The 26,404-nt window shown below is 41.8% G+C and overlaps 2 protein-coding genes and 1 long non-coding RNA gene across 16 annotated transcripts in view; 2 read left to right on the top strand and 1 right to left on the bottom strand.

The window, feature by feature from the left end:
- The window catches only part of ext1c (exostoses (multiple) 1c), a 214,597-nt gene that overhangs the window by 90,183 nt on the left and 98,010 nt on the right, over positions 1-26,404 (bottom strand). For 13 of the 14 annotated variants that reach the window (XM_071501257.1, XM_071501258.1, XM_071501248.1 and 10 more), the window contains 2 exons: positions 4,780-4,940; positions 346-465 (listed from right to left, as the gene is read on the bottom strand). The exons of the other annotated variant lie outside the window; for it this stretch is intronic. The gene's annotated coding sequence lies outside the window, so the exon portion shown is untranslated. The remainder of the gene's footprint in view (positions 1-345; positions 466-4,779; positions 4,941-26,404) is intronic. 14 annotated transcript variants of the gene reach the window in all.
- Positions 74-4,502, top strand: LOC139634663 (uncharacterized). Its single transcript, XR_011694017.1, has 3 exons — positions 74-475; positions 782-855; positions 4,075-4,502. It is a non-coding gene; the product is annotated as an uncharacterized lncRNA (long non-coding RNA).
- sdc2 (syndecan 2) overlaps positions 8,830-26,404 on the top strand; it is a 43,607-nt gene continuing 26,032 nt past the window's right edge. Inside the window, exon 1 of the mRNA XM_071499538.1 lies at positions 8,830-9,616. Within this exon, the coding sequence (XP_071355639.1) occupies positions 9,557-9,616 (60 nt within the window). The 5' untranslated portion in view covers positions 8,830-9,556. The remainder of the gene's footprint in view (positions 9,617-26,404) is intronic.

Below are 26,404 nucleotides of genomic sequence, written 5' to 3'. Positions count from 1 at the left end.
ATGCAGACGGGTCGTCAGTGATGAAGAGGGGGGGGGGGGGGGGGGGGGGCACGGCATCATTGATGAGGTTAAACACAAGTGTCAGTATGTTGTTTAAGTCTTAACACCAGTAATGCATGACTTAAGTCGGCTACTGCTCTCTGTAAGTGCTGAAGAAAGAGGTGTTTGCTATGTGTGAATGTTCAGGGATCAGGAATTGCATTTGTATGTGATTATTTGCTCCTTCACTTCAGCATATGCATGGGTCCCCAGGCCAAACCAGATTATAACTATAAGATAAATGGCACTTCATATCAAATAAATATCAAATATCAAGATCAAGTAAAACCAAACTTCTTTCTGTACCTAGTGAGTGAGTACTAGATGACCTTTGACCTTGTTCTGACAAGGCTCCCTGTGTTGAAGAGGTAGCGGTCATTTTGCTGCAGGAGAATTATTCGCTTCCTGTTGCGTTCTGCTTCTTGGCTGTGTTGAAGTAAGGATACATGACATGAATTACACATATACACCATTTTCTTCGCCAGTACATTGAAAGAAAAGACCTGCCACTCAACACTATCTCTTCCTTGTCTGTCTTCATCTGCTCAGCTCCTTTACCTGTCATGTTTCTAACAATGAAGAAGCGTTGTCTATTTTACTATATATTGCAGTCATGTATATTACAGGGTGTGGTATTTTTTTTATCACAATAATGTTCTTTCTTCCTCTCTCTTTATCCACATATGTCTGTCACCTGTCTATACCTATACTTTCTCTTCCTCCCATCCTCTTGGCTGAAAAGAAGCTGGCTGTGTCCTACCTCACTGTGATCATGGACCTGGAGACAGAACAGCATCAGCACACAGCACATCACAGGTGAATATTTGTTCAGGTTTCTCAAACAGGTGCCAGGCAGAGGAAGCACTGTTCCTATTTTCACTCAGCTGTATTGTTACAAGGATGCATTGCTTGTCATACCATTTTCAAAACATCTCCTGGGTTGATGGTTGGATTGCAGTAGTAAATGCCGAGTCGATCTATTTAGGAAAATATGTAAAGCATTTATATTAATTCTAAATATTCAGAAATCTTTATGCCTTGACGTGTTTATGGTCATCTGAATCTGAATAAATCACTCCAACACTCAGCTGTTATTCTAGCTCAATGTAAGATCAGCAAGCAACCATCTAATACTCTACATTTAAACCTGTTCCAATGTAAGAGATAGGGGACGAAAGTCACAGTTCTTGTCCTGTGCAAAAAAGGCAACTATCTTCCAAAGTTAGTACCTAATTCCTTGCTTCCCCAGAGTGTGTTTCCTTGTTAGGATGCAGTGGAGGGGCAGTAAGAAAAAGAGGGGCTCTGGATCTATAAGCCAGCACTTTGGTAGATACCCACTGGATTTGGCTAACTCAGGCTGCTGGAGCTTCATAGTAGCTTCAGCTGAATTTTAGAAGGTACAATGCATTCATGTCACTTTCTCCACACTCTGTCATGTTGCAGTCTTATGCTAAAATAAATTCAATTGTCCCCTCATCAGTCTACACCCAGTATCCCATAATGACAAAGCCAAAACAGCATATCAGTATTTTTTGCAAATTTATTAAAAATGAAAATCTGAAATATCAAATAGACGTTAAGTATTCAGACCCTTCATTCGGTACTTAGGAGAGGCACCTTCGGCAGCCATTACAGCCTCCAGTCTTCTTGGGGATGACGTGACAAGCTCTGCACACCTGGATTTGGGGATTTTCTGCCATTCTTCTCTGCAGATCCTCTCAAGCTCTGTCATGTTGGAAGCAGACTGTCGGTGGACAGCCAGTTCCCGGTCTCTTCAGAGATGTTCAATCGGGTTCAGGTGAAGGCTCTGACTGGGCCACTCAAAGACATTCACAGAGATGTCCCTAAGCCACATTTTCAAATTATTCAACTACAAAGTAGGCCTCATGCAAGAATCTTTCATTATTATTCTTCCGATAAAGTTTTGAATTCAGAAATATTGGTACTTGCTACAAACATAGCCCTGCAACTCACAGGTCCTGAACCAGAATGTTAGACCGAGCCCTCATGTGTTTTTCCAGGAGCTGCTATCCAGGGGCCACATGTCAAACAGTACTGAAATTGTGGGTGCAATCAGAACCTTTTGCAACAATATGAATTATTCACCTTGACTGCAAATAGACTGTTCCAATTAATATGTTCTTAAGGTAACTGACTGACTGACCTGTCATTCTTTCCTTGCAAAAGCAGCTTGTTGAAACACTCAAAGCTGTAATGCATCACCTGTACACACAAAAAAAACCCAGCGCTTTCAGCTGGTCAGAGTCAAGGCCAGTCCACCATCTGTGAATGTAGATGGCAGGGAGCAGAACAGAACGACATTGAGCGCCGGTTGTGCCTGGTGGCCTTAATGAATTAGTTAGTGGTAGGAGATGTTGATATAACACAGGTGCTTTGCTTTGACAGGCTCTCTCCAGTATTTAGCCAGGTGGGTGAACAGGGAGAGAAATATCACACTAACAGCAGTTGCTTATTGCCTGCTCTGTAAGTGACCTTTTTTCAGACAGAAATAGCTGTTGTGACCTTTTAAAAACACAGGAGAATAAGTGGCTGCCGGGGTGTTGGGTCAGGAAACATAGATGCTGAATGCTCATTCAATGACTGCATGAAAAAAATGGATAAATAACTCATCAAAAGCAATCAAAGAAGGAACTGGTTCCAGGATAAAGTGCTTTTACAGCTTCTGCTGTTGTGTTGGCCTATGTGACGTTTGGCAGGAAGTAGGGCGTCTTCTGTACTCTGACACCTTCAACATGGCACTGAGGAACTGAGCTAATGGGAACTAAGAAATGACCTCCACGGCTTTTAATGGTTCAATAAAGACGGGGGAAGCTGACCCTGAGGAGATGGGGATGTAAAAGCACATTCAAGCACAGGTGCGTTAAAGTGAAGTTAATGTGGCTTTAGTACTTGCTGTCACTGTACATGTATTTTTTAAGGTTACAAGAATTTTTGATTTATGAAAAGTAACTGCTTTTTTTTTTGCCCCCTCAGTTACACTTAGGTTCATATTGCTGTAGACTCATCCCATACATTTTTGATTGCTCTCCCCACAGACCAGTCAGAAAGGGTCATCTACAGTACATACCGGCCCTGTTTCAGTATAGGATGGCCTATGAGACAGTCACGTTTTGCATCAATTTCTGTGAACATTTGCTTTACCACTCAAACACTACAACTGAAAAGTAAATTTACCTGCACAGTCAAAGGTCAAAGTTCATGTTTTATGATTTTGATGAAGCCAAGAATAATGTTTTCTGATTGTTTTACCTCCACATATTGTCTGCAGTATTGTGCTTAGCAGCACACCCTTTCAGATTTGCTTTTTAGAAATTCTTACATTTAACCATCAATATATTTAACAAATCTGTCCCTGATTCAACATATTATACAGCAAATAACCTAATAGCTCAGTCAGTAACATTGTCTGTGTTTGAAAGATATGCCAGGACTCTGACAGGAATGTGACTGATGTAGACAGATTCATAGCTTTGTCCGACAGGAGAAACTGTCTGACAGCCTGTTCTATGTGGCTCTGCCGTGTCTGACACAAGATTGGCACTTGTGTAAGCTGTCAGAGGCCCAGTGCTCTTCTCCTGCTGCCACTCAGGTTGAGACCAAACAACCAAAAGCTGGGCTTGAAGCTCACTCTCCCCCTGAGGGTGGATGTACACAACATGATGTGCAATAGCTTCAGCACAGCTTCCAGCTGTCTTGCAGACACTGAAATGATTGTAGTTTAAAAAAAAAAGCCATTGGAGTATATATTTTTTGTATTTGTTTTGGAATAGCACATGGATCTTGACAGTTTGTCTACTAAAACAGCTTTCCTGATTAATTAGTTCTGGATATTTGTTTAGATTTTCACCACAAGTATCATAAGTATGTATGACAAAATGAAATATGTGAGGAATTTCGCCTTTTCAAAATGCGTACACAGCTGTTGTCTGCAAGTGAATGACCTACTATCTGTACACCCAGGGTGTTCATGTGACAGTTTTTAACCCTGCTCCTTGCTCTGACTTTTTTACCCAGAGCATCCAAGAGGCGTCCAGCCCAACTACAGTTAATCAACGTTCCCAGCTCATGGAGTCTGTTCTGCCCACGCCCAAGAAACAGTCACCCCAGTTGAATGGCTGAAAAACCATAAAGTGGAATCTGTGTAGAGCTTGTTGCATTATTCATTTTCAGTGGGTCTTAAACTAAAGCTATTACTATACAATATGTCATATGATTCACTTTACTAATATAAAGCTTTATTTAAATCTTGCAAATAATTATTGTGAAGGATATTTAACTGTAATACGCTTTGTAAGATTAATATCTACTTTACATGACTCTATTATCAGTGTTTCCCCAATGGTCACATATAAAAAGCCCTGTCTGGTTTTGAGTCTGAAGAAGAGCATATAGCTCAAAATGTCACTGGTGGATATCTCATTAAAACTGCATAACGGAGCTGAGCTACAGTGTGCAGCCCTTTATTTTTCTTGTCTGGTTTTGGCTGAATAATATCTCTTTTTTTGTGACTAACTTTCAATTTTTTTAACATCCCTGACACTAAACTGCAGAAGCATTATCATATATATCATATTAATTAATATGACTGACTGATATTGAAATACAGAATAACATTTTCTGCCTGTACTAGATTGAATTATGTTTCCCTTTTGTTTCTTTCTTTCATTTAATCAGCTCTGGTATTTTTGGCAAGTCATGAGATAGTTCAGCCACACTGACCTGAAACAGCATCGATGAGGATGAGGTCCATGAACGAGGCAGTGATGTTGACAACAATGAGGATCATCCTTGGCATCCATGTTTGAGGAAGCAGGTCAACCTTCATGGGCACCCAAGCCAACAGGCCCTGCCAGATATAGCAGCATCCACTCACCTAAACACTGGAGACACAGCAGCTACCACTGAAGCAGTGGCCTCAGATAATGAATGAGATGCAACTGTATGTGTGAAAAAGACAGTGTTTTGACTCCTTCCATTGGCATAAGGAAGGATGTACTTAGATTTACAAATGTATTTCTCAGCACAGGCCACAGGGTCAGAAACAGAGAGAAAGATTCAGGTATCAGGTGAGTTTTCATTCGGCTTTGGATTGTCATCTCACACACACACACACACATTTGTCAGGATTTGCCTTTGAATTTAATCAGTTTCTCATTTGCCAGTTGGTGGTGCTGTTGAATAAAATAAAATCAAATTCATAACAACTTTGAAGGTCTTCACTTTCTATAGAGGCTGAATGATATTCAGTTCACATATGAAAATGAAGGAAGTCCAGCACATTGCATGCATAATTCACCTTGCAGCACTTGTATTTGTGAAATCAAATTATACAGCCTTCACACACAGTTTATTTGTCATCCCTTTCAGTGTTCGCTTTTTTTATTTTATTTAGATCTCTGAAGGTTTCACTTTAACAGTGTTGTTCTTTGTCCTTGTGCTTCTTCACACCAGGCTGACAGTTACATGCACTGGTACCACATTCACACGCACGCACACACACACACACACACTGGCACACACACCACTCTCCAGCCAGGCTCTGTTGCAGAAGGGGCTTTGCCTTCGCCCTAATTGGCTGCGTAATCTGGGACACCAGGAGTAGAGTTAAGCCCTCTGAGGAGGAGAGGGATGAAGCCTGGGAAGCTTGTGCATTACAGTGGGGGATGGGTCACAAGATTTTATTTTAAATTATTTTGTTTTAATTTGAATTGCACTTGGGTTAAATTCAACATTCCCTTACATCCAAAAAGATGCTTCCCAGTTCTGTGCAAGGCTGCATGGCACCACTTAGTTTAATGAGGACAAAGAAAATTGCACATGTCAAAGGGGACCTGTTTCTCTTCCCCCTATTCTCCTATTGTCTTGTCTAAGTCCCCTGATGTTTACTTTCCCTTTCCCTCACTGTCTCATCTCTTGCTCTTCCTCCTCCAGTGCAGTGTGGCTAATACCCGGCAAGCTGCCACCTACTTGACAGAGTGAAACCTGCCTTATCAGTCAACAGGTACTTCTCCCTGGCTTCACTGAATATTCAAAAAGGTGCTACTCTGAAAGGGAACAGAGACTACATCTGTAATCATTCAGGATATGCATTATGAATTACAAGAAAAGGCAGTTCAGCATCTTGGGAAATTTGCATATTGAGGAAATTGAGACTGCTCTCAAAGTCTGCAAGTGGAAGCAGCTTGCCTGGCCTGTCCAAAGGTAACAACATCCACCTACCAGTACTTATAATGCCCATAAATTAACACGTTGTATCTTGCTTACAAAAAGCACAGTGTAAAATGACACTTTTAACTGGACCTTTACGCCAGACTACTTCCTCTTGCAGAACCAGTTGCCGGGCAACCAGCGAGTACTCCAAGAAGTTATCGGTCAGGGTCAAGAAAAAGTACATCATTCCCATTAAAAGAGGGAATTGTTGTTTTTACACATTGATTTTTGTGCGAATTAAACAAAAAAAGAGATAATGTATTGATTTGTGCAACTTGTGCTGTCAGATTTTGTCAACTTTTGACATAGCCTGGCTAGCTGTTTCCCCCTGTCTCCAATCTTTATGGTAAGCTAACAGCTCCATATCTATCATTAGTGGTGTAAAGACACACTACACTTTCCCATTCATCAGCAAATACAGCAGAATTTCGTTCTAGTTAAATTTCAATAGACCATTCTTTTACCTGATCTACACACGTGGCTCTGTCCCTGACACCAAATGTTGAGTTTCAAAACATTCAAACAGGGACCAAACAAACAAAATCAGACAGGGTCATCATCCACAGATTGTGGTCCCTCTTTGCTGTGAAAATCATAATTCGACGAAGGACAAGTCAGACTGAAGTTATCTAAAGTGCTGTTTAAAAAGCTGGAATTGTATCAGTTTTAAATTAAAGCCTCACTAACAGTAAATACCAGTGAAATCTCCAAATAGACGCTGCTCAGTGATTATTCAGCGCACACATAGTGTAGGAATGTGCTTGTTAATCAGTCATCAGCATGATTTATGTTGTTGTTATGTTTCAGGCTTTTCTTTTGCAAAATGAGAGATCCAGCAGTGGTGCTAATCAGTAACGCTGTCTAATTCGTCTGTGACTCAGTTAAAGGTTCATTAGTTAAACCACGTCAACGTCACGATGACACATCATAGTTAAACTCGGCACACTGTTTGTTTTTAATGCAGATATTGCAATGTACACTCATGCCAGCTCCAAGACAGGTTATGTATATTCACACTTCATCCAAATCATGATGGATATGTGTACATTTTTTGTGTGTAGCGTATAAAGCCACCAATGCACAACTTGCAATTCATGTGTCCAAGATGGTGCCTGAGGAATTTTGTTTGGCAGTACATGTGATCAGGAGAGTTGAAGGGTTTACCATGCACAAAGGGCAGACTATTATTGGGTGGGATTAGCGGTTTTCAAATGGTTCTGGGAAAAAAACGGTTTCCACTGTTCTGAATGATTTCACTGATCTGGAAATTTGATTGTGAGGTGGAAGATTTGAGCTGGCGCGCTTGTTGTGAGCGGAGCATTTAAAGACTGCCACATGGAAGAAAATACACCTTTTTAATTCATTGTATGACAAAATAACGTTTTCATTTCTATGTAATGGTCTTCTTATGGGTTATTTTATGGAATCATCCAAAAAGGTGCACTTGAAGGCAGAGTTTTGTACTTGTCAACTTGTAGCCTACGTTTTTGTTTGCAGCCTAACTGTTAACTCTTCTTGGTTGAAAGTTATTCAGGTATGTGCTAATTCACAACATTTCATTTCCTGCTTATACACACTGATTGGAAAGTTTGTGCAGATTAAAAAAACGTGAAACAAGGAAAAAATGAAGGTGTGTCTCTCTTGAATTGAGGTTCTGTACATAAAGAATTTGCAAGTAAGGACAGGTAACGTAACTCCTGATTAATCAGCATCTTTGGAGCTGCTGCGTCCATTAACAGGGAGACACATTTCTATCTCTAATAAGCTTTACAGAACCACAAGCGAAGTGTTTAATTAAGAACACTTCAATATCTACCATAGAAACCTGTAAAAACCCTTCAGCTAAAGGTCAGTGTGAATCAGTTGTCACATACAATCTCACATGTACAGGTTAAGATTACAGCTACACAACTCTTTTCAAACAAGTACTGCTCTGTAGACTTGAGGGCTGTTAGTTTCTACCGGCAGGGGGCGACTTTGCCCGTAAAAGGCTGAGCTCAGCGGGACCGGGAGTCCTACATCCTACCCCAGTGCTGAACTCCGGCTCTGCTGTGAGCTGCACCTCCAGCAGAAAGCTGTGTGCGTTGCTCCTGCAGCCTATAAATGGCGGTGTATTTATTTAATTACACGCTGAAGTACAGCTGCAGTAGACGTGTTCATTACGCCGCTGCTGCATCGCGGACACAAGAAGGCCTGATTGTGATGTAGAGCAGCAACTGAATGAAATTGTGGGAATCCTCATTATCGTGCAATTAATGATCGTTATCTCGATGTGGAGATAAATGGTCCAATTAGCTGTGAGGCTTTTCTTCACGCAGGCCGCTGTCCGACCCCCCCAGTGGAAAACAAGAATCAATAGTAATTCCTGTAAGAAATCGCAGCGCGTCAATAAACAGCGTAATTGGTTTATTATGACTGAGGTGGTTTATTTTGGTGGGGGGGAGAGGGGGGGGCGAGTTCTCTCTCAGTCTCGCGGTGACTCGGTCGAGCGCACGCGCTCACCGGAGCGTCAGCCCGTGCGCGTGCTTCTCACTTTGTCCTCGTTACTTCAAGTGAGAGAGAGAGAGATAGAGAGAGAGAGGAGTAAGTGAGAGAGAGAGAGAGAAAGAGAGTGATAGAGAGAGAAATAGAGAGAGGAGAGAGAGAGAAATATATATAGAGAGAGGAGTGAGTGAGTGAGAGAGAGAGAGAGATAGATAGAGAGACAGAAACAGAGAGAGAAATAGAGAGAGAGAAATAGAGGAGTGGGTGAGTGAGAGAGAGAGAGGTAGAGTGAGAGAGGTAGAGTGAGAGAGAGGTAGAGTGAGAGAGAGAGATAGAGAAATAGAGAGAGAGGTAGAGTGAGAGAGAGAGCGAGAGGAGTGAGTGAGAGAGAGAGATAGAGAAATAGAGAGAGAGAGAGAGAGAGAGAGGAGCGCGAGCTTTAGGTGTCTCGTGCGGATTTCAGTCAGACAGGGCGCGCGGAGGACTTTGCAATTAAAGCCGTGCTTATTTGTGAATAGATTTGGTTTAAATTTACACAGAAGAAGAAGAAGCAGAAGAAGAGATAGAGAAGAAGAAGTGCCCGGGGAGAGAGTAAAGGGGGAGGAATAACCAAAACGCAACACGTATCCGGTGGGATCCCACTCCTGAGAGAGAGAAGCGGCAGGAGTTGGAGCGAGGGGCGCAAGGAAAGCGAGAGGGAGACAAGAAGAAGAAGAAGAAGAGGAAGAAGAGGAAGAAGAGGAGGGGAGAGATTTGACATTTTGACCCGTAACAGCGCGTTTTCACCTAATAACGAGGAATAATGAGGAACGTTTGGATAATTTTGACCCTCGGCCTGACCGCCGTCCTCTCCGGGGAAAGGGTAAGTTTCTGGAGAGCAAACTTAAAACGCTCCGGTGGCGGTGGTGGGGGGAGAAAAGCAACTTGGGTCCACGTACGGACCCACTCGCTGGTGTGTTTTTTCACTGTTTGTTTGAGAAGACACTTGCAGATTTTCACGCGTGTTGCTGCACTTTGATGGACTGAGCGGTGAACCGGGGTCCACAGCAGTTTTAACGGTGGAAGACCGATACGCGGTTGTCACTGAATCTCCGTGTCTGGCAGCCGAGCAGAAAAACCCAAAGCTGCCACTTTGCACAAGACTTTGACTATAACACATTTTTTTTAGGTCATTTAAGATACTAAAATACACTTGGCATGTTCAGAAGGAGCCTGCAGAGGTCGACGCGCTTCTCTCTCTCTCTCTCTCTCTACTTGCCTATAGGTGTTCAGCTTCAGTTTTTCATTTTTTCTAACATGTAGCTCTACTCTAAAGGGACACACTTAGTTCAAGTTTATACGCCTTGCTTGTATATGTTGTTTCAACACCTCTCTGAAAACTAAACTATGAATTAACTGCATAACCAGACGCATTTCAGAGGGAGGAATCACATGGAATAGGATGGCATCTGAGGTGAAGAGTATGATCACAAACCTATAGCAGGGTTACAGCTGTATTATAGTGATCTGTTGTAATAAGATGTTGATTCCTGTGACAGGTTCATGCATTAGTGAGTACATGTCATTGTGAGTGGAGCAGTCCAGCTCACCAGAGCCTTTTGGTGGCAGTTGTTGAATGATTGGGACAAAAATGAAAAGGGCTCAGGAGCAATATCCCATCTTTCATTCTCAGTTTCCCCTTTCCTCCTTCTTATCATGAATGTTTAAAACACAGACACTATTATTATTGTTCATTCCTGCTGTTTCCTTTATCCAGTTTCAGGTTCAATGCAGTGTGGTGCCCTCTAACTGAGTGTGCGTCACCCTGCAAATTGGCCGGGTTGTTGGAATGACAGATTTTGGCACTTTCATGTGCAGCCCCTGTCATTATTGTCCCCTCCTGTTGTTTCTCTGTGGGTTGTGACTTGTCGCTTGGCGCAGTGCCTCCTCCACTGTTAGAGCTGCTTGTCCAATTAGCTGATTCAGACACTGTTGTTTTAATGACTCATTGTTTTTCATGAGGTCACCCCAGTAAATCTTTTTTTTTTTTTTTTTTTTTACATGTTTTCTACTATCTTTTTTTTTTTTACACCAGGCTGGATATCTGTACACAACACTTGAGCTCTTCAATGGCCCAACACACACAGAGTGGATACAATATTTCCCTACCACAAATTATAGACTCAGAAACACCCATTGTGTTGAACACACTATTTTCTGACCCAGTATCCACTATAGCTAAAAGCTTCCCAAAGGTAGCATCTATTGAAATACGATGTTGGATTGCAGTATAATGCACAGTGTGATATTTCTCTGGTCACTTAAAGTATGATATCCCATGATTTTGAAGTTCATAGCAGGATTTGCATGCTTGACCATCATCACGACATTACACAGACAGTCCTTAACCACGCACACACACACACACACACTTTGACCTGATCAATATCTTCCTCCTCTTTATCTGTGTCCCCCGAAGGCCTCAGTGGAACCTGACATGTGACATTGATTCTCGATATTAGCGCTGGTGTTGACGAGCATTGATAACCTGCTTTAGGCACATCTGGCTGTGTTTTAATTACCCCATCACATCACAGGGGAACAGTGTAATACTCAGTGGCTTTTGAAAAGGTAGGGCTGCTCCTGGCTTTGGAAAATGTCATCACTGAGCCAGAGAACTTTCTTTGTCACCCACAGTCCTATAAGATCATATGATTATTTATGCTCCTTTTACTTTTGCTTGTGGTTTGCTTGCATGCCTACCAGCTCACTTCAGGAATGAATGCTTTCTGTAATACAGTTTTGTAGAATGCAAAGCGCAGTGGAGACATGCTGCTGTGTTGTTATCGCTCATTAGATGAGGTCAGCCCAGTGAACATGGAGCTGTAGCGGTCTGCTCCCTCCAGCAGCTCTACCCTCAGACACGTTTAGTAACGTTTTCCACTCCTCTGCTTCCAAGAACTTTTGTGATCATGGAGGAAGCGTTCGGCTGGGCCAAGCTAGGCTGTATACGCTCAGCCCACCCCGCCATGTTTCGGTGCACGCCACTCACCAGATGTTGCGGTCTGTAATTTGTGTCATGTTTTGGTGGGAAGCGTGGGTGTTGTTCACCTCCCTTTACATCTGTGATTTACAGGGGGGTTCTGTGTGTGCTGTCTAGCACTCTGATGCTGGACTCAAAGGAATCACTTCAGAGGGGGGTGGATTTGATAAGAGCTTCCAAGGATGGCTGAGGAAAAAACTGAGGAATGTTGCGGAAGAGGGAGGGAGAGGGAAATGGGAAGATGGAGGAGACAGACACTCAGAATTACAGTGAATATCTCTATTCAAGGACATTTTCACATATCTGTTTGTATTTTTCTCCCTGGGCATTTGTTATGGACTGACCCCATTCATGAGGATGATGCAGGGCGAAAGCTGTCTTAGTCTTTCCTCAAAAGGGCAAGTGAGGTCGGAGCGCTATGATAAACTGCCCTCCAATATTCAAAAAGACGCGCTAAGCTTATATTATTTCAAGGGTTAAAAGGCCAACGCTCCAAATACAAGACTTCAACTTGAAGCCTTTGATGGCTTTTGGAGGGAGGGGGGAAGGTGCAGGCTGTGTATTGTCAGGGCCTCATTATCTTGGTCCCACTGTGGCATTCCAGGCTCATTTTCTGACTTGAATGCCAGTTTTGTATCTGCTGATTTGATGGTAACGAAATGAACAGCACAGACACACACACCGACCTTCCTCTCAACTTAAGGCCACCTGGTGCGTTTTTTCAGACAACTCACACTTCTTGCAAAACACACACACATCTACACACACCATTCGCTCCTAGATGCACCAAGAATAAATAACCCACACTACTAATTCCTATTGGATAGACTGACATGGAGGTCATATGTATCCTAAATGCATGTTATTTTCCACTGCTCTTGGTGTTTTGTAATCCTCCTGACACCCTCTCCAAGGCTACTGAACTGAATGCAACACTTTGCTGGTTTTGTTGCTCATCACTGAGCTTTCAGAGCCTGCATGAGGTGTGTACAATGGACTTTTTCTCTCATTTCTCTAGTGATAAAAGCGATATGTTTCAGCATTAACATTTTTTTTCCCAATGTACTTCACAATGTATAAGTGAAAGGCCCATCTGTGGTGGATGGACAAAATATTGTCCTTCTTTTCTATCATTCTTCATTCAAAAGGAAGGAAATATACAGGGAGAAGGGCAGTAAGGAATAATGTGCGAGCATTAAATGACCAAATCAAGAGTCTGATAAAAGTATAATGATGAACCAGAAAAATTAAACTGTGTAGTGCCACACAGAAGCAGAGGCCATATGCTGTGCTGTGGCTGCAGCTTCTCCTGCTGTATATTTAATGATACTCTTTTATTTTGCATTAACCTAGAATTCCTCAAACTGAGGACAGCAGCAGCTCCCCTGCATGCAAACGCAAGTGGTTTGTCTGACTGTGAAAAGCAGCTGCTTTCTTTTTATATATATATATATATATATATATATATATATATATATATATATATATATATATATTTATTTAACAAATCCGCGATTGACACTCACAGGAACACCGAGTTTCTTACTCCGCAGAGCAACCTACCTCAGCGCTAGTGTCCGGCGCTTCAGGGGGTGCATTCACTCTGTCCCTGTCTGTCTAGCATTATGCAATCGCTAATGGACTCCACAGAAGGCAGGAGGCAGGGGCGGCTGGACCACTGAAAGCACAACAGTAACTAACCCCCCCCCCCCACCACCACCACACACACACACACACACACACACACACACACACACCACACCACAACCCCCCACCACCACCCCTCCTTTTCTCTGAATCCATCTGTGTCCACGCATGACCTCTTGTTTTGTCACCACGCATACAAGCAGATAAACACACATTAGCACACATAGCCTCATGCCTCCCCCGTGTAGATTATTTTTTTTCCGTCCCTCTCGCCACATTTCTCTGCCAGCATGGTCAAGATGCTGCCTGTCATTACCACAGTGGATTAGTCTGAGCACAATATTTCCTCTCAGGCAACTGGAAGGAATGAAGGGAAAGGATATATTCTGCACCTCATTTTTTTTCTTCCCCTTCCCTTAAGACGTAAGCGCTTTTCATTGAATTTGCTAACATCTGTAGGACGTATGTGTGTTTAAAAGAACCTGCCCCCTCCTTCCTTTCTCCTCTTCCTCCTCCTCCTCCTCCTCTCTTTTGTTGACGAGTTAGAAGAGGCTCGTACTTTGGCAGGGACTTGTGCATACTAGTAAAGACTCACAAATAGTCAAAGTCTGTTGACTGGGCATGTGTTTTGTGTGTGCTGTGCATTTTTACATCCCTGTGGGTATGTGTGTGTGTGTGTGTGTGTGTGTGTGTGTGTGTGTGTTTGTGTACGAGTTTATAGCCACATGTTTAAAATACACATTTGTCCCAGCCACCGCGGCACAGGGAAAACACATTAGGGAGATGCGGCTGCAGCGAAACCAGCGACGGCAGCGCTGGTTTATGTTGGGCCACAGCCACCTTTGCTTGCAGACTTATCAGAGGCTGCGGCAGTGGACAACAAAACCTGCATGTGCATGTGGCAATCTGGATAAAAATATTTAGACACAGCAGACCTGGAACAGTGCTCTTTCTCTTTCTTCCTCTGTTCCCACTCTCTTTCTTCCCGTTTTTCTTCTATTTAATTAGCTTAGCAAATGGAAACTTCCTTGGCAGGACTGTGGTGGAGGGGATTGTGGTTGTGACAAAGAGAAATGGGGAAAACCCTGTGTCAGGATGTCTGTTTTCTTCCTTTTATTTTCTCTCTCTCTATCTCTTTTTTTTTACCTTCTAGTTTCAGTCTGTAGGAGGAAAAGAAGAATGAGATGAAAGAAAGTGAGTGGGGGAAGAGTGTGAACCCTTCCTCCCTTTTGGTGCTCAGGTTTTCCCAGGCCAGGCGGGACCTGCCTGGTGCTTTGCTGCGAGAGGTGTGAAAAGTGTCTAACTTGGCAGGGGGTGAAATGACAGAGACAGATCCATGTGGCAAACAGAGAGCCACTAATGGTATTTGGTGTGTGACTGCTGGACCGGTCTGTTTTGTGAACGGTTTGTAAGAGTTTTAGGAGTCAGCCTGCACTGTTATCTTTTCAATTACTCTGAGAGATGCTTTGTACAATTTTTTTTGCTATGTGATTTAAAAAGAAGCCCAATTACTTTGAATTAATTTATCATGCTGTTATTGAACTATTATTGTTTTTGCTTTTTGGACATTTTCAATCAATCCTCACATCCTCAAATTGCTTGTTTCTTCACACCACCAGTCAAAAAAAATTCAGTTGACTGTCATGAAAGACAAAGGCAAGCAGCAAAAAGTTACATTTAAAAAGCTGGAACAGGGAATGTTTGACATTTTTGTAGCTTCACAGATTGCTGATCCATTCATGTCTTTTTTACCTTTTAAACTGTGTATCTGTGCAATTATGAACTGCAGGGTGGAAGGGCTAAATATATTCTACAGAAAGGTTATGGTATCTACGGTATCTCACCTCATTATTGTACATGGGACAATAATCTAGTAAACTGTGGTCACGCTTCTTTAAAGTTACAGATACAGGATGACGATGTCAATATAACGCAAATAAAAAAAACACTATTATTGTCTTTGTTTTGTTTCCACACTTTTACCTCTGTCTGTTTCCGTGTCTACACATGAGTGCAACACAATCAATTAATTTGGGGAAAGATTGAAAGTGTGAAAATGTGTGCAATTATCCCAATTTGAATGATGAGGCATTTTGTGAAGTAGTTCAGCTGAGCACACTGACGTTAACCTGTGCTGATCAATTCACCTCAGTGGTAAACACAGGGTTTTTTTAAGGTGTTCCTTTCCTGTGAGGGTGGTATTATGTTTTTGGAAATGCCAAATATACTGTATAGGAAACACAGCGTGTTGCTCTTTGGTGCAATTTATAGTGTTCAGAGAAGTACAAAGCACAATGAAAACACATTAAACTCATAGGCATCACAAGTTATTGTGAGTCTGAGATTCTGATTTTAAACTGCGTTTTTTCCTTTATAGCTTGAATGTCATTAGTATTGATTGTCATCAGTTCAGGTTTAGTTGGTTTTCTCGTGAAATCAACTGCTGCTTGTGAAACCGTCTTTGTTCTGCTGAATAGACAATGACTTGAGCGACCAAATTTGTTCCATCTGTGTACTATCCAAAAAATGGTGGATATTTCAAGCCATGACATCAGCTAGGATTTTTTTTTCCAACTCCCCAAGACTGCTGTGGAAAACGGCAAGGCACATTTCACACATCTGTGCTCACTCATGTTTACGAGTGTGCTTTATCGTCTCTAAAAGGCACCAAATTGATATCTGCACTGGCATTCCTCCAAGCAGAGAAATGTACTTCTGATGTCTGTTGTTTCCATTATTTCCCCCCATCTTGAGTCAAGACGGCTCTGAATTAGCTAAAGTGTGTAAATCACGCTTTCTGTGCAGGGTGAATCGCCGACTGCAAATTACACTCCACGCAGTCACTTCATTTAAAGCTGTTTTCATGAGAAAACTCAGGGATTCCAGAGGGTGTTTGGGAACGCAGATGAGCTGCAGAAGGAAATTCATTAACGAACTCCCCACATAGCACTAGCACATTTTCCGCCAAATGCATGCTGATGTGTAAACTCATCTCATTTTAGTGAAAAGCTGTGACTTAAAAAGCTCCAATTAAGTGTTCATGAATATTCATCATTGATATGTGAGACAAAAAAACAGGAGGTATATGTGTTTCCTTTCCTGTCTCCATGTGGTGGTCTCAGTAGACTCCTCAATACTTCCAGCTCTTAATAATTTCCTTATGAGCACATAACCTGTAATTTAATAATAAGCCAGTTTTTTTTCCATGCCTAGAAAAATGTGCATCTGTCTCCAGCACTCCATATTCTTGGCAAAAATAAACATTTGAGTCTTGGGTCGTACTTTCATATCCTAGTTTTTAATCCCAGTTTCATTTCAAAGGCAACAGTTCCTGCTGACTTCGCTGAGGTTTGCCTCATTTCCTTATTTTGATTTGGAGGAACCGTCATGTCAAGACCCCAGATCTGCATCCAGATGTTCCTGTGTACTGTTGTGGCAGACGTCCGATGTTTGAAAGTCTGAACTGTGACCGCATCATCCAACCAGTCCAGACAGTGACTCACACTGTAAGACTGAATGAGCTAAACAGGGGCACACATTAAAAAAAAAAAGAAAAAAAAATACTTGGGAGTTGAGTTTCATTTGCTACTGAGGATCACACTGAGAGCCTTTTCACACCAAGCACAAAGCCTGAAACTAATTTATAGTCCTTAATCTGAGAAAACAGGGGAGGGTTTTAGGTACATTAATCTTTTTTTTTCCAAAAATGATTTGGTGTGGAAAAAGTAACACTTGCGAATGGAGGTTCTCCTGTGAGTGGAGCCATAATCTCTATGCTGTTTCTATTCCTTTATTCTCCTCTGCTGCCTGCCTTGCTCTTTTTCTTTCTGAGAATACTGTGGAGGTTTTCAACAAACGTAAAATCACATGCTGTGCAAAACAAATGTTTGGACAGCTCAACTCAGAAGAGTGGCATGTTTATCAGCAACGCTTCCTCCCAGCTTTTTGGTCATTTGCTACCATGTGTTTTAGCTCAGATCTGACTGTACTGTCCTGCTTTAGAAAGATCATATAAACAGCATCTAGGTGCATTTATTGTGTTTTACAACGGTCAGAAATGAACTTAGATGCTCAAGAGTCATGCATTTATATCATTTACTGAACAGTATCTGTACTGAACAGTGTCATACCAGAGTAAGAATGTGTTATTTCTTTTGTCAAAAGTTATAGAGTCTTGCTTTAAGACTGCACCAATGTGGGTTAAGTTATAGGTTGATGTTAGGATCCTGATTATCAGTCTTAATTACTCCCCTTACAGGTTTTTTTTTCTTTTGGGCTGAAACTATTATCTTCTCAGTTAATGTTTTTGAGCATAAAATGTCAGAACATGCCTGTCACATTTTCTTACGGCCCAAAGTGGCGTCTCCAAGTGTCCAGACAGGCCGACCAACAGTCCAAATCCTCCAAATATTCAGTTTACTATATCACTGATAGATAAAGATAAGCAGCAAATCTTCACATTGCATGAGCTTAAACCATCAAATGTTTGGGATTTTTGCTAATCTTAAAGATCTTTATCACCATCTTAGCTGGTGTTTGTTACTCCAGTGGGTATTCAAGTCGATATGATATTTTTATATTCTTCAAATTTCAGATGGCATGTATAATGGACTTCGGCTCAGATCTTATCATTCCTCATACTGACTCTCTGACGTGGCTGTTACCATGATCAGAGGCACTAATGTGGCGATTCTACCAGGCGAGTTAATCTGTACTAATGCATTCTGTTAACAGCCATCTGTGTTCTCAGCACTGACTGTAAACCCTTTCAGCAGGGCACCACGCGGCATTCAGCACCCCAGCAGTCAGTCCTCCATTACGCCGAGGGATTGGGTTTATTATTCAGCCCGGAGAAGCTTTAGACCAGAGGAACCGTGTCAGATGGAATCCATTTTGATTTTAAATGCAAATAACGCTGACACGCTCATTGCCGGCGCTCTCCGTTTTGGGCGCGACCACACAGGCCTCATGATGGGTGGAAAATTTCAGGGAGAGATCCTTAAACAAACAGAGGCTACCAGTCAAAACGTGTCATGTCCGCAGTCAGGTCCGTGGTTGACCTTTTGACCCCTTTACTGGAAATCTATTTTTGCATGGTTGACTGCGTTGAGGTTGCAGGCCTTACCCTGCTTTGGGTTTGGATACTTGAAACTGAATATAAAAATTCATTAAAAAACACAGTACATTATTACTTCAATATTAAAAACGTCAACTAATGGACTTGTAAGGACAAACTGAAGCAGCTTTTACGTTGTCCTCGCTGACACTCTCACTGTCTTTGGTTTTCTCTCTCTCTCTCTCTCTCATTCCATCTTACTTCCAGCCCCCCCACCCCACCCTCCAAACTAAGCCATTCTGACAGTGACATCAGCCAAGGTCACTGCTTCACTTTTAATCCGTATCGTTTCCATGCTATGGTTAAACCAGTTTTCATGGTGTAATGGAGGCAGGCAGGCAGGCAGGGTGCAAAGCTTGATTACTTCGATGATGATAATTTGTTTAATCAAGTGATTGGGTGGCTGAGTGGAATGGCTGCATGAGCGCTACCCTCCAGCCTCAGCAGGATTTCCTTTCTGTCCAGGCAGCCAGCAGACGCTGGAGCCAACTGGCTTTCCAACGCAGTCTCTGTAGGGGTTCGGTAGTGGATATAAAGAGAATGAGGGATCCACAGAAGCTTTAATCACCTTTAAGCTGTATAACTTTTTGACTAACTTAAGTGATTGTCTCCTTTACCAGTAGTACAGTTCTCTTTAGCCTTTAAGCTGTTTTTAATGACGCAAGAGCAATGATTCCTCATTTTCCCAGTCATTGTTGAACTCAAACTTAAAGGTACCCTGTTGAGTTTTAAACTGCTAGCTGTGCCATGGAGCAGTGTTTTCATGAGGTCCCACGCACAAGGACGCACATGTAAAAACACAGGCGATGTTACGCACAGCTGGTTTTCCACTGACGGAACGTTTGTTGTGTTAAAGTGCAAATAAATGTAGAAGTGTGCTAACAAAGGCAGAGAGGAAGAATACAGCTAGCTAGAAAACAGAGGTGTAGAATTTAAAAGATTTTCTCCAGATGTTTTCTGAGGAGGAAGGAAATCTATTCAACTTGTTTGTTAGAACTTTTTGGTGAATGTAAACCTAACATTTGTTTGTTTACAAGAAAACTCAACAGGGAAACTTTCTTAATTTTTCTAGTGTTAACAATGCACTAATATTAGGCCTAAAAGTGATTTTTTATTTTTTTTAATCACTCCAGCGGTTAGAACTAAGTAATGTTTGGCATTACTGCTTGAGAAATGGCTTGAACAATGGGAGGAATTGGTTATCAGATTAGTTTTCTGTGTTTCTATTAGCTGTAATGTCACAGGCATCAAGTTTCTGTCACAGTGGGGGGAGGGGGGTTTACCCAAAATGTGCCCACACTGCCTGCACTGCTGTTTGTATCACAGTTTCAGTCTCAGTCTCAGAATTGCCATGCCCACAGATTTTACACATCAAATTCACTTTGTTAGTCATGGAGAGAACTACTCAGCCTGTGAAAATAGTTTTATGATGTCTGGCTTTGGCTTTGGAGGCAGTATTGTCAAGTCCGAGAAAATATCACGGCTCGGGCTTGGAAAGCCTGTCTTATAAACTAGGTGCACAGAGAAAGAGACGTGGATGCTCACCAGGCAGGGAAAGTCTAACAAAACAATGCAATATCTCAATTAGATTATTCATTTTTTTATCTCTTCTGAGACCTGGTTTACTCTGTTCAACTGAACATTTGTGTGTTCCTATGTCTATGAGAAAAGAGGTCTCTCCTACATCCCACAATATAATAATAAGCCATAATGGCTACTTTTATCATATGAAAAGAGTGATACACAAGTGTGGAGTGATATTGTGCCATCTTGCTTTTACACTGTGCGTCTAATGACCTCGTCTGATCCCAACACCTCCACATTCACTGAGACAACACACGGCTCTGAATGGTCTCTTGGAGATTTTGAAGATGACTGCTTTGCTGTCGTGGCTTCTGCTTTTGTTTAGTGTGACTTTGTGGCCACAAGAGGCTTTATGGGTTTTCTTAGACCTGCAGTGCAAAAGTTGCTGGAAACATCTGTTGTCTGGTGGGTTTGATAGTGGCTCGTCTTTAGTGTGGGAAGTACCACCACAACCTCTGCCTCCCAGTTTTCACAGCATGTCTCTGTCTGTTTTTACTTGAGAGATCAGCCTTTAAAGTTTTTGCATGCGGATACCATCGATTAGAGCTGAGCGTTTCATCTCTCTTATTGTTTTCAAAGGTTCCCTGTTCTGTCCAAATGCTGTATCCTAACTTTACTTTTGATTTTTTTTTCCCCAACAACCACTCACGATGGCTCTCTTGAGACCTCAGTATCCTTAGTAGCAAGTTGGTAAAATAAAATTGGAGCACCAGGTTGAGCATCAGTTAGCCGGCATCCTGTGTTGTTCCAGGACCTTTCAGGAAAACCAGACTGCAGTCTTCAGAAACCACACATTCTTGCAGATTAAAGCACAGGGAAAGAATTGAGAAAGGTTATGTAGTGAGCAAGGGTGCAGAGGTTTGGTAGACACATTAAAAGCCATTTTTAGCTGCAGGAGTTTTGTTAGTGATCTCTGTCCTGCATCAAAAATAGAGAGCACAAAAAAAAAAACCCCTGCTCTCTTCTGTGAAAGATTGCTCTTGCTAATTGTGTGTTCTCTCAGTTGAAAGTGTGCTTTCTGTCTTGATAAACTGGCACGCTTTCAAAGTCTCGTCTTATTCTTCCACACAGTCATTAAAGATTGAAAACACAGTCGAGCTGTGGCAGAAGTACTGAGCCTATTTTGGTTGCCAGAATTCAATTATTTACATAGGATGGAACATGAAATTAGAATTTCACCTCATCATTTCCAAATATAAGCCAGAGGCTACAACACATTAAAAAAAAAAAAACACTCAGAAAATATCTTCATGAAAGCAAGACGAGATAATTCGTTGCAACATTAGGGATGAACACCTCGTCCTTTCAAGTGGGAGAGTGTGATCTCTCTTTACTTAAACAGAATATAAACAGCAGCCAATCTACACAAGAGTCTTTCCAGTCACGGGCTAATCAAAGCTGAACTGCAACATGTAATGGACTCTGGAGGATATGGTCCAGAACGATGTGAGTTGTTTACTCATATGCCGGAGCGCACTTGTGGGCTCTCTGTTGTTTGGGTGATAAGAGAAGAATGTATCTGGGATCAAGCAGCTGGCCTGCATATGTAAAACATGGAAGCATTTTTCTTTTGTTGTGGAGCAGTTTGTTTTGCGCCGGAACCGAGCGGACGGAGCTGCGGTGTTTCTGTCAAACATCACTCATATACGTAGGGAAACTCACACAGATGTGCATTAAAAGGGCTTCCTCTGTGTGTGATTGGTGAATGGTTTGATCCCTAAAGCCTGCTTTATTCTCCAAACAAAATCACGTTTGTTATTTGACACTGCTGAAATGTGTGTAAACACCAATCTTCAACCTGTCAACAATAGGATCATACTAATTTTAGGACGTAATTACTTATTCATTTTGACAAAGTTACAATGTGGGCTGCAAACAATTATTTTTTCTTGAAAATCTGCTGACTATCTTTTTTCGATCAGTTAATCAATCGTTTAGTCCAGTGGTTCTCAATGATAGGGCCTGGGGACCCTTAGGGGTCCTTGAGGGGATTCCTTGGTGTCTCCAGAATAAAGTAGAATAATTTATTTTCACAATATTTCCATTCATTAGTAACATAGCAACAGAATGTATGATTATTCTGTTCATGGGTTTCGAACAATCTCTGTAATAAAACATCTAAAAGCAAAAATCTCATTAAATGGGGTTCTGTGGTCTAATTTCTGTCAGTTTATGGGTGCTTGATGTGAAAAAGTCTGAGAACCACTGGTTTAGTCTGTGACCAAAAAAAAAAAAATCTCTTCTTCTGTCTTCAGATTTTTTTTTTCTTATCAAAACCAAACCAAACTAAAAGGATATTAAATCTACAACAATAGAACATTCACATTTTAGAAGCTGAAACCAGCAAATGTTTGGCATTTTTCTTGTAAAATGACTGAAATGAATAATAAATTGCCTAAATAGTTGCAAATGATTTTTCTGTAGATTTATCGATTAATCAGCGAATCATTTCAGCTCTCATTGCGAGCTGTGCCCTGCTTGTACTGAGCGAGGTAAACTCGTATTGACACGTTAAACTGAACAGACCTTGAGCTGCAGCGAGTGCGCTGCTATCTGCACGCCAGGTTCGATTTAGTTCGGACTACACTGCTAAGAGGGTCTGAGGTGCTCTCGAGCCACAGCAGGCTAATCTTCAGCATGTGCTAACTTAACCTAAGGTGACTTTCTGACACAGTTAATCCACACAGGTAAAAATGTGACAGTGGAACAGCGGCCTGTGGCTTCATTCGTGTCACAATACGATCGCTGCTTCAGCTACAAATGAAGAGACAATGGCTATATTGTATACAATCCAGGTTTTAGAGGGTTCACCGGGTTTATAGCTGCACATTAACAGTGCAATAATCTGGCTTCAAGCTCTATGTTGGTGGGCTTTACAGTACTTTAAACTTTAAATTAACCCTGCACCTCAGTAATAATGCCAAGAAAACATCACTGTGCATTGAAAGGAATTCTTTCATCTGTGTTTGAAGATATTTTAGTTCAAAGTTTTTAGTATTGATGGAGACTAGAGATTAAAGAACCTGTGTGGTTGTGGACCCTACACTGAGTTTGGCAGGCAGCTCAGCTCAGACACCCATAATTAGACAGTGTCATTAATGTGCAATTACATGAGTCATGCTTTGCCCACGTTGGATCCAGTCACTGTCACTGACAATACTGGAGCCCATCGAGAGCTGAGTAGCTCTGACTTTGCAGAAACAAACAGGAGGACATTTGTACTAAAAAGACTGAAACTTTGGATGAGTTGATTAACTCAGGTCGTTGAAGCCTCATAACCTCAGATAAACCATGGAATGTATTTTTGCCCCCCATCGTTTACACTGAAAGTGCATTGGAGAGAGATATTTTTAATGTCCAGAATGAACTGATTGATTAGAGCAAGCAAAACCTGCTGCAATGTACATATGGGCACCTGACTATTGTTTTAAGACTGACTTCAACAATCCAGTCCTCTAAGTAGACCCTGAAATAAGGAAATGATAGCTTCAGGTTTGAGGTCTGAGTGCCTGTTGTTTCAGGATTATCAAGGATATGCAAAGTGTGTTGGGGCCATAACACTATTTAGCACTTCCATCATCTGGCAAGACATTACACCACTGTACATTCAAAGCCTGTGTTTAACACCCAAGGCACTTTAGACGAAGAATTACTGTTGAGATAAAAGTTTACTGTCTGTAAGGTAAACTTAAAAAAGGGGCTCAAGTTAACTGCCGACTTTTAATAAAAACACTACATAAAACCATATTTTTTTTTTGTTTTATTTGTCAGTGGTTTGTATCACATTTTGCCTTTGCTTTGAATAAAGGAGGATTATAGTGTCTTTGGAGAGACACTTTCTTTTTCTAAGGCTTAACACAGTAGTGACCTGCGCATCTACATCTGCAGCAGTCATCCATCCAACATCATCATGCAACATGGTGGCCCAGACTGGATTAGAGCCAGAGGATGAAATCCTCTTCAAACACAACAAAGCACCACTGGCAAGTGTTCTCACTGCATCATTAAATCAATAACACACCCATTGCTTTATCTTGGCTGTGCTGAGGTGAGATTGAAACAGAGTTGATCTATGACTTACTGTATGTCCAAGTTGTATGAAACCATATGTGTTATTTTCTGGAAACAGGAAAGCTGCACTTCCATCTAACTACGTTGTTTTCAGACTGTAGTTGTGTGATTATTAATCCTGAAAACACAAAAATGCAATTTGAGTTGATCTATGATGTCTTCTGCAGCCCTAATTTGAACAGTGTGTGTTTGAACACATACACATGGCGACCCAGACTCACTGGCTAGCTGACTATTAATAAAACCCAGTGCAATGCTGTACTGTAGGTGACGGCAAGTCGGCTTCACGCTGGAGGCTGCCAGCATTTGTGCACTTAACGTCAGAGTCAGCCAAACCCTCACTCTACCTGCTTTTTCTCTAACCCTGGAAAGTGTACACCTGAGTTTTTTGATTTTGTGGACACGAACTGACACGTACGTTGTTTTCATCTGACAGGTAGCGAGCTGTCAGGAGTCTGCAGCTGTGAGTGAGGGCGGAGAGCAGACAGACAAAAAAAAGACAAAGAAATAGCTTGTTAAAACATTAGACAAATTGATGCTGTTCAAAAATGACAGCCTGGGTTTTGTCAAGAATCGTAGTGTTGCTAATTTGTCTGCCTGAATAGATGGTGCAGATTTTAACTTTTAATTATACAATCAGCACATTGACCTGACATGACTGCTAATTTTCTTGTTAAATTTTAATGCTTCTCATCCTATTTAATTGATATCTTTTACTGTTAGATGTATCATGAGCATGTGCATGAAGTCTAAAAAAAAAACAAAAAACAAAAAACTGAATAAGGATAGTTTTTAAACTTTTCTGCACATTTCGCTGTTTAACACATCTTGTTAACTAACCCCTGCCCCTGCGGTGCAGTGAGATTGTAACACATCTCACGCTCAGTTTTTCCTCAGATCTGCCTACAGGTCGACTGACACACGTGATGCTTCAGTGAGTGTCATGCCAACAACAAAAACACACACACACACACATACGTATCCCAGTACACATACAAACACGCTCACTGCTGGTCGGGATTAGCCCTAGATAATGGGATCAGAGATCACCACCTGCCGCTCCTCTCATCCCTCCTTTGCCCCTTTATTCCTTCTGTTTATCCACTCCTTAAATCATTACTGTCCCCTTTCTCTTCTGCACCGCCTCTCTTCCGGACACTTATAATGTGTGCGACTTCTTTCATTAACCTCTCTCGTCACCTTTGCATCCTTCCTGTCTTGACATAGCTAACACATTATCCCTAGTTAGAAGTGATGACACTGACAGAGCAGAATTTCTCCTTGACTTTTTTTTTTTTTTTTTACCATCCTGTAGCTCTTATTTATCTTTCTGCAATTTCCCCAATCCTCCTCTGTCTTCCTCCCTGCACCCATGCCTTTCTCCTCCATCACTCCCATCATCCCATAACGGGTTCCTCCCCTCGCACTGTAGTCCTGTGGCCCTGCCGACTCCCTTGAGGCCAAATCCTCTTAAGGAAAAGGCTTGGATGGGAATTCAATCGCTGCACCACAAGGATTGAACCAGATCAGCCAACAAAGCGGCAAAATCGTTCTCCAACCCACCCCTCCCTCCTCACATGCCTCTGCCCCATCTGCCCCTCTCTCTCTCTCTCTCTCTCTCTCTCTTTTTCCCCTCTGGCTTTCATCTCAGGTGATAAAGGCAGAGCTGGCAGCGGTGAGAGATTGGCGTCCTGGATGGAGGAATGTGGCACATCATCATTTTTTCCTGCACACTGATAAGCGCATAAATGGCCAACAGGAATGAAAATTTGGTGTATTTGGCTGCAAACTTTGGTTATCTGGACTTCCACTCTCCTAGTTATTATATGTTTGTATTGCCACCATTTATTCATGTTATCTAAAATGCTCCAACACCAGATTGTAGCTGGCAACCGGCAAATCAACTTTTTTTGCAACTTTTTGGTTCTTATATTATTATAACCCACCTCAAACTCCCAACCTGTGTCCCACATCTTCCTCCCCCCTTCTCCACTATATCTTGTATTTTATGTGGTGAGGAAGACATGGGGCAAACTTTGACCCCCAGAGTCCTTCAGAGAGCTTTCATGTTGTGGTGTTAATGATCTGGCAATGAAGAGCTCTGGGTTTTTCTTTTCTTTCTCTGGCTACAGATTGGTTAGAGAAACACGTACACAGACCCAGAGATGGGGGGTGGGGTGGTGGTGGACTATATTAAACTTCGAACTGGT

Source organism: Trachinotus anak, unplaced genomic scaffold, assembly GCF_046630095.1.
Source record: "Trachinotus anak isolate AG129_WGS33_773 ecotype Australia unplaced genomic scaffold, CSIRO_AGI_Tana_v1 ptg000016l, whole genome shotgun sequence".
NCBI classification, from domain to species: Eukaryota; Metazoa; Chordata; class Actinopteri; order Carangiformes; family Carangidae; genus Trachinotus; species Trachinotus anak.
Note: the sequence above shows the minus strand (reverse complement) of the source record. Positions and strands in the feature narration are given on the sequence as shown.